This window comes from Macrobrachium nipponense, chromosome 17 (genome assembly GCF_015104395.2).
Source record: "Macrobrachium nipponense isolate FS-2020 chromosome 17, ASM1510439v2, whole genome shotgun sequence".
In the NCBI taxonomy this organism is placed as follows: Eukaryota; Metazoa; Arthropoda; class Malacostraca; order Decapoda; family Palaemonidae; genus Macrobrachium; species Macrobrachium nipponense.
Window position 1 is genome coordinate 44,044,297 of NC_087210.1, and position 13,729 is coordinate 44,058,025.

A 13,729-nucleotide genomic window follows, 5' to 3' on the forward strand; every position below is an offset into this window, starting at 1 on the left:
CAAACCAACATTAACGAATAATATAGAGCCTGTTTCTACATTCAAGTATAAATGATTATAGGACCCCTACAGAATTTTTATGGTGTAAAGTTAATGGAAATCTAGAAAGCAACAAGCGCTATGATTTTGAAGTTCCGCCCCTTTCTAACTGTATCTTAACTTTCCTTGCTGAGTGTACATTAAGCTAATAAAGCAAGTGATTGTCAAACTATGAATTTGGAGGAAAAGCAAGAGTACAGTATTTTTAAGGACATGTGTATGACAAAGTTTAGATTAATAAGAAGAAACACTAATGAATCAGCCAAAAAATGTTGGTTATGGGAAAAAAAGAATAAGATGAAGGAAAAAGAAGCAAATTTAAATAAAGCAAGTTTAAAGTGGTGGAAGAAAGAGTGGTTAGATTGCAGTTTGATGTTAGTTGCCATGGCAGGAGGTTTTTTTTGAGTTATTAACAGTATGGTATATGCATGGTCATAAGATTTTGGAGGGTTAACCTTTCCTGTGATCATCATTTTTAGGTCTTATGTTCTGGATTTATCATTTGGTCACTGTTACTAGTATAGATTACTTTCTTCCCCAGAAACATGCTGGTCACATTTGAATTATTATACTTGAGTATGTGTTTTGAAAATATTTACTCCTGGTAACTGCAATATAGTAGATGAAAGTATTTGGTACTGTAAATTTTGTTTAGAAACCATCCATTATAGATTCTGTAGATTAGAAACCATCTGGTAGGAGAGTAGAATACAATACTACTAAAGAAAGTTGTCTCATACTTTTATCTTTGTGGGATTCTTCAGATATATTTCCAGAGTGTCTTGTAGAAATACAAGAAAACTGCTGTGGAAGAGAAACCAATCGGAATGGATCATGTCTTCCACCTGGAGCGCCCAGTGTAACTCTAGTTAGTAGGTTGTCCCAACAAAAAGTGAAGAGGAAGCCACCAAAGCACAAAGCGCTTACCTTGGGTCCTGCTGTAGTACAAGAAGTAGTGCAAAGAGTTCCGTTTGATATTTATACAGTAAATGAAAATAATGAAAGAATTGCATGGAAACCTCCTTCATGTCATAAGGTAAGTACAGTATTTCAGTTTCACCAAATAAAATCAAGGTGTATTAGTTTATGATCATACTCTGTATGACTTTCGATTACATTTTGTTGGAAAGTGAAATAGGAGTAAAGTTATTTATGTAATTACAAACTCATAGGTTGTAGTGCCAAAGCAATATCTGAAGAAAGAAGAGCACAAGCCTCTGCTAGTTAAGTACACTAACACCTGCATATTCACCCTAATAGATATAAAGGGGTGATGATAAATGGCAAATTGCTGTTAAGGTAAGTGTCATATACTTTTTGTTGGACAATAACCCCACAGACAATGAGATTTACTTCTGGTTCAGATGACTGGATCCGTTTTTCGTAATGTCTATGGGGCCATTTATGTGTTTCCGCTACAGGCCACTAGGCTGGCCGGTTCATGAAAGAGTTGGTTGGAACCTTGACCTCGGGAGGATGTAGTGCCTCTCTCTCTCACATGATGTCTTTTTATAAATTTTGCTCATAAATATACCAAGGGGTTGCTGTTGGTTTTAGTTATCTTTTTATGATAGTATGTCAGTTATAAATGTAATTTTGAAAAGAGAAATGTAAAGAAATATTAGGAAAAACATGTATAGTTTTGACAGCCGTGTATGGCTGTATTAGTCCTTATGCACAGTCTATGTAAAATTTCAGTTTGAATTGTTGTGCCATTTGAACTAATGCCCTATGTACTAATTTATTTAGTTAGCCCAAGCCGCTGTTTTATATGGCTTTAGGTTATATAATTATGCCTAGGATAGTGTTTATATCCAGTCTTAGGCTATTTGAGCTAAAATACCACTAGTACACCAACAATAGGATGTTTCCTAAATGGTTCTCTGTTAGCCTAGTATGGGGTATTGCCTAATCCAGATAATCTAGATCAAATGTAAAGGCTATATAAAAACAGAAAATTACTTACATGTAAACTTTTAGTTAGCTAACATCTTTTATCTAACCCAGATTGTTTTAAATCTAGCCCTAGGCAATTTGGTCTACTAATAAAATAGTAACTTTCTTAATATGAAACTCACTTATTTGAAATGTTATAGTTAGGCTATCACTTAGTATAGGTTGTTTAATCTTGATTATTTAATTTGCCTTTAAAGTTATGGGATTAACTAGGTGTAATTTGTAGCCTTCAAGATAGGCTACTACCTCCTAGCCTGCCCATTTGGTCTATGTACTGTTTTTGGTGTACAGGCAGTCCCCGGGGTACAACGAGGTTACGACAGCGGTTTCGTTCTTGAGACGTGTCGTAAGCCGGAACATCGTCAAAAATCCCAAGAAAACCTTACTTTTAATGCTTTGGGTGCATTGAAAACTTTGTAAACTGCATTCTTATGGCATTTTTCATAAAAAAAACCTTCAAATATTGATTATTTTGCATTTTTGGTGTCATATTTCATCTGCCAGATGAGCATTGTAGGCGTCGTAACCCTGGAACATGCGTTGTAACCCTGGAAATAATGTCTGATGAATATAATTGAAAAATGTTGTAACCTCGGAACATCGTAAGCCGAGACCGTCGTAACCCGGGGACTGCCTGTACTATGTTAAATAGTAATTATGTGAAACTTTATAGTTAGGCTATCAACTAGTATAAGTTATCGTCTAATCCTGATTAATTAACTGTTTTTGGTATACCACATAAAAAAGGGATTTTGACACCTAGCCTAGGTTATTGTCTAATCAGTCTAGATTATTTAATTCCCTTTTAAAGGTATGCACAAGGTAGCCTAGAGTATTAAGGCAATACAAGTATATAGGCTATATACAAAGGAGAAATGTTTGTAGCCTTTTATCTAATTCAAGGTCTCTGGTGTCAACTTAGGCTACTGCATAACTTAGGTTACTGCCTAGGCCCATAGCCTAACAGGATATGCCCTTAAATTTTATCATAATTCAAGTTACTATCTAATCAAGGTGATTTTTGTTCACCTTTAAGGATATATAATCCGAGGTTATAAGCTACAGACCGTATCTACTACAGCCTACCTAACATATTCTCACTGAATAGATGTAGATCGTAGGTTACTGCCAGGCATTGGCAACATCGTTAACTGAAAGGATTATCTGTTTTTAATAACAATTGTGGATCATTTCTTTAGATAAAGCTAATAAATAGAATGATAAATTCTTCAAAACAATTTACGCTTCTACAAATAGCTAACAATCACAAAATTTAAGTGCCAATGTGTACTGGCGAAAAAAGCTGGTTTACGGCATTTTACGTCTAATAAAATCATAGTTCCATGGTCTAAAGTGAAAACTGTTTAACTGGAACTTGAAATGATGCACTTAGCTTTCTATTTAGATGTTTCCATGAGCTACGGTAAATAAGTCCATAAGTGAAGAACAAAACTCTTGGAACTAACAATCCTAAATCATTAGCTCCTACCTGTGCTGTTGAAAAATGACGGTTTATGGCTTTTCACGCATTATAAAATCGTTGCTCCACATTACAGTAGATCCCCGTTTTCACGGGGGATGGGTACCAGACCCCTGCGAATAGCTCAAATCCGTGAATACTTAAAACCCTACTAAAAATGTTTAGAACTGCCTATTTGTTAGTTAAAACACAAAAATAATTCTCTAAAATTGCTTACGTATACCCAAATTTTTTAATAGTTTTACTACAAAAAGTGCATTTAGTTATGAAAATGATATGATAATACAGTCATATGTAAATATTTCTCAGTGAAAAATACCCCGAATAGGCAAATTTTCTGCAAATAATGGGTATATATGGTCCATAGGAAAATCTGTGGATACTTGAGTCCTCAAATTGTGATTCTGCGAATAGTGGGGTCGACTATATGAACTAAAATGTTTTAGCTAAAACTTAAAATTGTACACTTAGCTTCCAACTTACATGTTTCCATGAACCTCAGTAATGAAATTAATAAGCAAAGAACGAAATTCTCGGAGCCAGCCTAACGATCATGAATCATAAGAAGCGCCGACATTTGCAGACAAAATAAGCTGATTACGGCCTTTGATGCACAATAAATCGTGGCTCTACAGTCTAATATAAAAATTTGTAAGTGGAACTTAAAATTATGCACCTAGCTGAATCAATAAGCAAGAACGTACTTCTCTGAACTCTAGTTCTTGACCAACTAGAAAGGGAATGGAGTTTTGGTCGGATGTTGGTTGTATGTAACCAATAGGAATGTGCATATGCGCACAACCATGTCTTCTTCTTGCGGTTTTGACGTAGGTAAACTGGGTATTAGTGTTTGCTGAGGATAATAGAAAATGCCCTCTTATCCTGAATCCATTTTTACTCTATCGCGTGTTATAATGTTCATCGTTACGACACAATACCCGGCCACAAGACCAGTTAAGAGAATTCTTTGACATTAGTCTGGTTACCATAAAATAATAAATTTTGTTCTTTTTGTCTTGAATAGTTTTATAATTGTGTCAGAGTTTTTTTGTCATGAATTGTATTAGCCATTTCCAAGTTGTATTAATTTCTTACTGAAAATTTTTCCTTTTGCAGTCTTCCTCAGGAGATGAACCATGTCAGATAGTTTTTAAAGGTGCTAGAATGAAACGACGTTGCATGGACTTACCAGTTCCTTTGATTTTAATTTATAGAAAATTAGATTGTAAATTGCATCATTGCAACTTCACACTTTTCCATCCAAATTCAAGAAATGCATTCAAGAATGATCCATCGGCTAAGGCATCAGTTAATGTAAAAATGTATGGAGGTGAGTGACCCTTTACTTTTGTTAATATTGTGACCTTTACATGTATTTGTTTATAAATCCTTTGTGTTATACTGTATTTGTTTTAATATAATTTTTTTGGCACTGCTTAATATTTGTTAGAAGTAATTGAATTGTATATGTAGAAACAAGGCAAACTAAAAATGTCTTTTTATCTTTTTAAATATCAATGGAGTAACATTTTATCAAATCCCTTAACAGCTAAGGAAGGTCTTCCTTAATTTTTATAGGTTAAAGTGATAATATGAAAGTTTTGCTGATGAAAAACATTTGTAGGTAATTCTGCTGTACGTACTATATTTATGATTTGTTTTGATACGTAATACAAACCATCGGTCCTTTTACAATAGGAAGGTAACTAGCGGCAGCTGGAATGGTCGTAAGCTTCGAACAAGGGAGTTCAGTAGTTAACTGCTTGTCCGACAGTGCGCGCGCCGCACGACTGGGAGGTGAAGAACCACTTTTGCTTTCGGCCGCGTTGGTGGAGGATGTGTTCGTCATCGCTCTCTGCCCGCTTTATCGTCGTATGCTTTGGTTTTGTTGTGAATTCTTCAACTTGGTTTGTCAGTGTTTGAAAGTGTCTTTTTTTCATTTTTATTACATTGAATTATGGATCATCAGACAATGGAGCTATCCCCGCGCCCCCCCATCAACCGCAGAGTGTGCCCGGGGGTGGAGGGCCGCAAGTGTGGGGTCTTCCGCTCCTTTCCGGAAATTGATCCTCATGTCCTTTGTGCTCGGTGCCGAGGGCGTGAATGCTCTCGGGCCGAGCCTTGTAATATTTGCCGTAATTGGTCGGAGGTGCAGTGGGTGCTGTACCAGGGTAGGAAGAAGCGTAGACCTGCCAAGGAGTCGTCGGAAAGCTCTCCAGCGACTCCCTTGGTTACGGACACTTTGTCTTCTTTCCTGCCCCCGGCTCAGCTCCCGTGTATGGCTCCTTCCCCTTCGGGGGGGGGGGGGGGGGGGGGGGGTTCAAGGTCCTTCTCTTCGCTCGATCCGTTGAGCGTAGAGGAGGGCTCTCGTTACCCCGATGTGCAATTGTATTCGGGGTCTTCCGTTTGCTTGGGATGGGTTTCACCCACCCCCTGCGTGAGGGGGAACCCCTCCTAACTACCCGACTGTTGCTTCCTCAGGTGCTCCTGCTGCGGGGGACGACCTTGGCCAGGTGCGGGTGTCGTTGGAACTTCAGGGCACGCCGAGCATCCAGGGGCTGCTCCAGCATCTGGCGGGGGCTGTGCCGGTCACCCATGGATCGGTCACCACCACTACTACCACTATCTTGACTCCAGGGTACACCGCCCCTCCTCACCTGGTCTACACCCCGCACGTGATGTCTGTGACGCCAACGGCCGCCGTGCAGGGCCCGATCGCTGCCGTGCCGAGGAGGGACGTGCCTCCCCCTCCTGGGTTCTTTGTGCTGCCAGCCCCGGACTTCCGATGCCCGAAAAGCTCGCCCCTGGACCTGCCACCGGTACCCAGGATGTCGCTGGCTGCTGCCCCGTCTCCTGTAGTGCCTGACCTGTCTGCCGTACCTGCCGCTCCTGCTGTTCCTGCTGTTCCCGCACCTGCTGACGTCATTCCAGCCCATGGTGTTGCTGCCCCAGCCGCTGGTCCTTCCGGACAGGTGCAGCCGGGCCCTGTTGCTTCGGCAACAGCAGCCCCGGCTCCATCCTGGATGGAGGACTTGACGTCTGTCCTGAGGGAGCTGACGAAGATGAAGAAGAAGAAGAAGAGGAAGGTGTTGTCGTCGTCTTCATCGTGTTCTTCGTCGCCTGCTGCCACCTCTTCCCCTTCGACTTCCAAGGCTTCCAAGCCGAGGAAGAAGAAGGCTGCCTCCTCCCCCCCTAAGAAGGCTCCTCTGGGAACTTCTAAGGGCCCGTCCCACCGGGCGGTCTTTCCGCTGGTCCTCCTGCTCCTTCGGGAACAGGGCCCGTCTCTCCTTCCACAAGGAAGAAGAAGACGGGGACCAGAGGGGTACTGTTTGCGAGAGGTACCGAGTGTCTGGTCGCCCGCGGGCAGCCGTGCAGCCAAGGCCCAGACGCCCGAGTTCGCTCAGCGCCAGGACCAAGGCACGGAGCGGAAGGCTGGCAAGAGCCGCTCAGGTGACTCTCGCCAGGCCAGTGGCCGCTCTCGCAGCGACCAGCCGGTTACCTGGGTTGACGTGACGGTAAGAGGTCCCCTCGATCGCAGGAACCAGCCCCGGCTGGTCCCAGCAGTTCGACGTGCCATGAGGACACGCACCGGTCCCATCGCGACAGTGGTCTCTGCAAATCCCCTGACCGCCGCTCCCACCGGGACCGGACGGATAGAGGGACCAGCAGCAGCTCCTCTGACGCACGGGACCGGGGCCGCTGTTCTCGGTCCAGCCCCTCGCCCCAGGGGAGCAGCGCAACCAGGCCTGCAGCTCGATCGCCACCGTGGGTTGGCGATCGCCTGCAGCCCCCCAAGCACACCGGTTCTGCCGGTGAGCGAGGGGGGAGCGTCAGGTCTGCCTCTCCTGTACCTTCAACTTCCTCGGGTTACACTGGGAAGGGTGAGGCTACAAGGAGTGATCGTCCCTCACGATCCCACCACGACGCCCTACGTGCCAGGCACGGTCTTAGGATCGACCAGGTCGTATGCGCAAGTGGCAGGAGGAGACCGAGATGGGTCTGTCGCTGTTCCTCCTTCTGAAGGAGGAGGGTCTCGGGAGTCGTTCTTGCTGGAGGGGCTTGACGGTCCTACTCCTCAAGATGCAGTTACTCCTGAGATCCAGAGGAACTTTGCAGAGGTCATTGCACTGATCGTCAGCACAACGACCTCGGGGAAAGATCGCCGCTCCCACCTTCTGAGCCCACGTCCCAGCTTGAGTCATTCTGGGGGCCCAAAAAGGAACCCAGACCGACAGTGGGTCTGCCGCGATCGGAGCTGGCCGACTCAGTGCTAGACCAGGTGGACTCGCTCGTCTCCGGACAGGAGGGTTCGCTCTGGTCTGGCAGGTCGTCTAAGCTACTTCCTCCTCCTCTACTGCAACAGAGAAGATTCTACGTGCTATCAGAGGATCCAATGCTGCCCAAACAGGTTAACCCGGAGCTAGCCAGGCTAATTCCGGGAGTGTCCCTGCAGCAGCTCCTGTCGGAGAACCTTTGGTTCTCACAGCAGGAGGCACTAGCCCTTGAATCCACTGCCATGGCGGCTTTCCAGGCAGTCTCCTGGCTGGACCTGTGGTCCCTCACAGTGTCCAAGGTCATAGCCACCTCCAGGAATATTACTCCTGAAGGGGACTCGGCTTTCAGGAGACTTTGCCAGTCTGGAGGTAGGTCCATCTCCTACCTCGCCCACCAGACGGCAAACCTGTGGGCCAACCTGGTACTTAGGCGTAGGGACGCAGTCCTTACCCGAGTGTCCAGGGCGGCTGGGCGTGAGGTGGCATTAGGACTTCGCAATGGACCCGTACGGAGTTCCTCCTCTCTCTTCCTTGGAGAGATGGTGGACGCTGCGGTGGAAAGACGTCGCACTGATGACAGTGACCGTCTGGTACACCAGGCAGTTTCGAAGGCTTCTGGACAGCCTCGATCAACTGCGGCCAAGCCTAAGAGTTTGGTTAGCGCTTCCTCGGCTGCTAAGATGGTGCCTCGTCTAAGCCCCAAGGAAAGACTTCTGCCAGGGGAGGTCGCTATCAGCCCCCCTCCCAGCCCTCCTTTCCACGAGGAGGAGCAGGGAAGAAGTAGAAGAGAGGCGGGAAACGCTAGGGACGGCGTTCCCCCTCACTTGCTGCCGGAAGTGGAGGGGTGCCTGGCGAGCCATTGGGCAACATGGCAGCGCTACGGTACCAAGACCTGGATAGTAGATGTCCTACGGGAGGGATATCTTCTACCCTTTCAATCTTGGCCACCTCTCACCTCCAACCTGGTCCATCTTCAGACCTACGTTCCGGGAACATCAAAGGACATAGCCCTTCGAAAGGATACCAAGACCATGCTGAGCAAAGGAGCTGTGGAGATCGTCAGGGATCAGTCGCCGGGCTTCTACAGCCGCCTTTTCCTGGTGGAGAAGTCTATTGGGGGCGTCCGGTGATAGATCTCTCTCCTCTGAACCGATTCATTCGCTAGACTCGGTTCACAATGGAGACGGCACGTTCCATGCTCGACTCTAACAGGGAGAACGATTTCATGCTTTCAGTGGATTTGAAGGACGCGTATTTCCAGATACCCGTCCATCAATCCTCCAGGAAGTACCTCCGCTTCATCCTCGATGGGACGGTGTACCAATTCAGGGCACTTTGCTTCGGTCTCTCAACCGCCCCACAGGTGTTCATGCGAGTGTTCATGCTGGTGTCTGCTTGGGCCCACTCATCCAGGATATGTCTTCTGAGGTATCTCGACGACTGGTTAGTCCTGGGGAGCTCCCACTCGCAGATGCTACGGGAAAGGGATCGACTTCTTGAATTCTGCCACAATCTGGGGATCGTGGTGAAGTTCGAAAAGTCCAATCTCAAACCCAAGCAGAGGATGAAGTACCGGGGTATGCTGATCGACACGGTAGCAGGGCGAGTCTTCCCCGCAGACCCGCGGATCAGCAGATTCAGGGAGGCAGCCGACCGGTTCCTGTCTCGGCAGGAACAGTCAGCTCAGCAATGGCAAGTCGTGATCGGCCACCTGTCGTCACTCGAGAAGTTAGTCCCTCATGGGCGTCTTCACCTGCGGTCTCTTCAGTGGAAAAGGAGAGTTGGTCACAGGCAGAGGACCCACTGTACTTCCCCGTGTCCCTCACGGAGGAGGTGAGGCAGGACCTAGCCTGGTGGCTGGACGACAGGAACCTCTTAAGAGTAGTGCCTCTCCACCACCACCACCACCACCACCACCAGGAGTGTGGGACCATCACGACAAGCTCCTTCACATCAATGTCCTGGAGCTCAAGGCAGCGTTCCTCGCTCTCCAAGAGCTCCGGGACCACTTGATGGGACACTCGGTGGTGTTGATGTGCGACAACACCACGGTAGTGGCATACGTCAACAAACAGGGAGACCTAGTGTCCCTCCCGTTGCACCAGTTGATGCTGCAGGTGCATGAGTGGGCCGTGGCTCACTCGGTAGAGCTGTCAGCCAGCTACATTCCAGGCAAGAGGAATGTAGTAGCAGACAAGCTCAGCCGTCGGGATCAGGTGATAGGGACCAGATGGTCCCTACACCAGGACGTGGCGGAAAGGCTCTTCAACCTGTGGGGGTGTCCAATAGTGGATCTGTTCACCACCCGGCACAACAGAAAACTCCAGGTTTTCTTTTCAGCCGTGCCGGACCCATGGGCAGCTGCAAGAGGATGCTCTCTAACACCCGTGGGACAACCTCTTTGCTTACGCCTTTCCCCCATTCAGCCTGATTTGCAAGGTGATCAGCTGAGTGCTGGCCACCCCGAATCTCAGTATGATCCTGGTGGCTCCCAAAATGCCCCAGGCCGTTTGGTATCCGGACTTGCTGGCTCTTCTTGCAGAAGCACCGAGAGAGATTCCCCCTTGGCACAACCTTCTCGTCCAGCCACACATAGAACGGTACCACCGGGCAGTCCAGTCTCTACATCTTCACGGCTGGCTGTTATCCACCATCTCTTGCGAGCTAGAGGCTTTTCTTGCAGAGCAGCAACAGAGATGGCTGGACACGTCAGACAGTCCTCTGCAGCTGTGTACCAGGGAAAGTGGGCCGTCTTCTGTGGTTGGTGTCGTAGACAGGGTCTATCTCCTCTCAGAGCCACTCTTCAGCAGGTAGCGGATTTCCTCATTTTTCTTCGCCGAGACAAGCTCCTCTCTGTCCCCACAGTCAAAGGATATAGAGCCGCCCTGGCACTGGTCCTGAAACCGAGGGGAGTGGATATCTCGGACTCGTTCGAGATCTTGCTTATGAGGAGCTTTGAGAGGTCTTGCCCACCCAGGGAACTCAGGCCCCCGTGGTGGGATGTGACTTTCGTCCTTAGGAGTTTGACTCCGAGAGTTGTCAGACAGGGATCTGACCCTCAAGACCCTCTTCTTGCTGGCCCTGGTATCGGCGAAGAGAGTAGGGGAACTTCTTGGTCTTTCCTTCGACGTTAAACATTCCAGGGGATGGGGATCTGTGACGCTCGATTTCGTCCCGAACTTAGCTAAAACTCAGAATCTGTTGATCCCTGACGACAGGTTCGAGTCTTTCACAATCCCCTCCGTATTGGATTTCACCGACAACAATACGGATGAGATGCTGCTTTGTTCTGTGAGGGCGCTACGATGCTATCTGAAGAGAACTCGGCACCTCAGGCCTGAGTGTCGACGTCTCTTCGTTAGCACTGGGGTGACCAAGAAAGAAGTATCCAAGAACACACTTTCTTACTGGCTACTTGAGGTAATCAGGAGGGCGTACGAAGCTGATGGTAGCGGCGACATCCATACCCTTCGTCCAAGAGCCCACGAAGTCTGAGGCATTGGTCCTTCCCTTGCGTTCCGCAAGAACTCCTTGGCGCAGGTCCTGAAGGCAGGGGTCTGGGCCAACCAGACCACCTTCACCTCCTTCTACCTTTGGGATATTGCCCACAGGTCCTTGGATACTTTTTCCTTGGGACCTGTGGTGGCTGCTCAACATGTTGTGTAGCTTACCCAGCACCCAAGCAGGCAGAACAGCATCGAATCCTGGTGTGACTGCAAGAATGGATGAGTGAATGAGAGAGTGACTGGCTTCTCTTCCCCATCTTTTTCTCCCCTCTACCTGTGGGCAGAGGGACGCGGTTGTCACCCCGCTGGAAACAGGAGAAGATGTAGGTAAGCTACTCGACCGAGCCCCATCCTATCCCTTTTATTAGGGATAGGAGTGAATATCCACCACTTCCCCCAACAAGGGGGGGAAGTGGAAGCCAACAAGAGACAAACCCATGACTTTATATTGCCTCTTGCAATAGGAACAAGTTCTTGCTTGCTAGTTTTAAGAGGTACGCTTGCCCCTCTCTTATTACTTGGGTCCAGAGGTCTGACCATAGATCCTGCGGTACATACCCCGATCAATTGGGCAGAGGCTAGGATCCCTCCCTCTGCTCTTACGACCAGGGAGGGAATCCAAGGTTGGGCGAACACCAGTCTGTTCTTAAGATTCAGATTCCTCCCACCAAGAAGTGAGTCTTATTGTAAAAGGACTGATGGTTTGTATTACGTATCAGAACAAATGGCAATTTGTGGAAAATTGCATTTTTCCTAACTATACAAACCTGAGGTCCTTTACATATAGTCCCACCTCAAGCCACCCTCACTCTGCGTTTTTCCTGGGCCTAAAGCAAAATTGATTCTTTACCTCCCAGTTGCGCAGCGCGCGCACTGTTGGACAAGCAGTTAAGTACCGAACTCCCCTGTTCGAAGCTTACGACCGTTCCAGCTGCCGCTAGTTACCTTCCTATTGTAAAAGGACCTCAGGTTTGTATAGTTAGGAAAAATGCAATTTTCGACAAATTGCCATTTTATGACAAGGAAATGAAAAAAATGTTTTGATACATGGTTATGTATTTCTTTTGAAGCCTTCCTCTAGTATAAACTATACATCTCTATAATTCTTTTATGCAAATGCAGTCCGACCTCTTAAATCCGGCACTTTTCTCTAATCAGTTGCCATTAATTCTTGAATAGCTATAAAGGAGGCACCACGTTATTTCAGTTTTTTTGGATTTTTTTGGATTTCAGAACTGATGCTTGTTCCATAAATACACAAGCACAGTTAATATCCAATGAAACCATTCTATGAAACTAAAAAATATTGAACATACAAAAGAACCTTCATTTACATGTTTCTATATACTCGTGTATCATCTGATCCCATGTCTCATTTGATCATTGAAATTTTATCCAAAAGGCATAATTTTGTCATATGCATCGTTTATAGCACGAGATGTATTTTCATTAGATTACACTTGGCTAGACTTTCTATGCCTACCGCAGCTCCTGTAGATACGATTGAGTTAGCCTTTAACTAAGAAATAGGCCTAGAAGCGGAATTTCATTAGGTTAAATGTAGATTTTCATACATTAAATCAGGCTTACCAACCTTCAAATACTAGTGGAATCACAGCTTCATTTCCTGTAATTTATTGCATTTATAACTAAAGTAAGTAGCATTTGTAAACCCAGCTCTGATCATTTGCAAAAAAACAAATTCTGAAACTCATTTCATTTAGCAACTAATGGCTGTGATGGTGTTGGTACAGCACAATCAGTTGATGATTTTAAGAATAAACATTACAAGAATGCAAATGGTGCCTGATCGTTGTGTTCATAAATTATAATATGATAATATTATGACAATAAGGCATTAAGTTTAATTGCATTCAGTATGTAAAACAACAGTTGTTCATATGTGAACAAACCTTCGGTCTAAACAATAGGATAATTTCTAGCGACCAGCTAGATCCGGTTAAATCGCAGATGAAAGCAACGAATCTTGTGAGATCTGGCAATGCGTCCGTATATTGGGTGAAGAGTGGTCAAAGACCACGCACCTACGCCACCGCGTCAGTCTTTCCCAACTCAGGATGTCTTAGCAGACAGAGGGACGGCTAGAGGTGGGCAGTACAATGTTAAGACCTCAGGTTTGTAGTTATGAAAAATACAAATTGTCTTAGAAAATTTGTCATTTGTTCATACGCGAACAAACCTTCGGTCTTAACAATAGGATAGACTCATACTTGGAGGAGGGTACAAGACATCCTAAACCAACCGGGTGCCTACCCACTAGTCCAGCTCCAGAATAAATAACTTCCGGAGAGGGACTGAAGCCCGTGAGAAGCTAGATAAACTGATGTCTAACTACCCAGACACTTAGTGACATACAATGATGTATGAGAGAATCATTGTACGCCAAGGAGTGGAGCATATGTTATCGAATAGAGGGTTGGATATTTGTATACCAAGCGACCACACTATCAGTA

The 13,729-nt window shown here is 46.2% G+C and overlaps 1 protein-coding gene across 1 annotated transcript in view; it reads left to right on the forward strand.

The window, feature by feature from the left end:
• LOC135196204 (uncharacterized) overlaps positions 1-13,729 on the forward strand; it is a 346,278-nt gene that overhangs the window by 174,445 nt on the left and 158,104 nt on the right. Inside the window, exons 5-6 of the mRNA XM_064222815.1 lie at positions 804-1,075; positions 4,592-4,805. Of these exons, the coding sequence (XP_064078885.1) occupies positions 804-1,075; positions 4,592-4,805 (486 nt within the window). The remainder of the gene's footprint in view (positions 1-803; positions 1,076-4,591; positions 4,806-13,729) is intronic.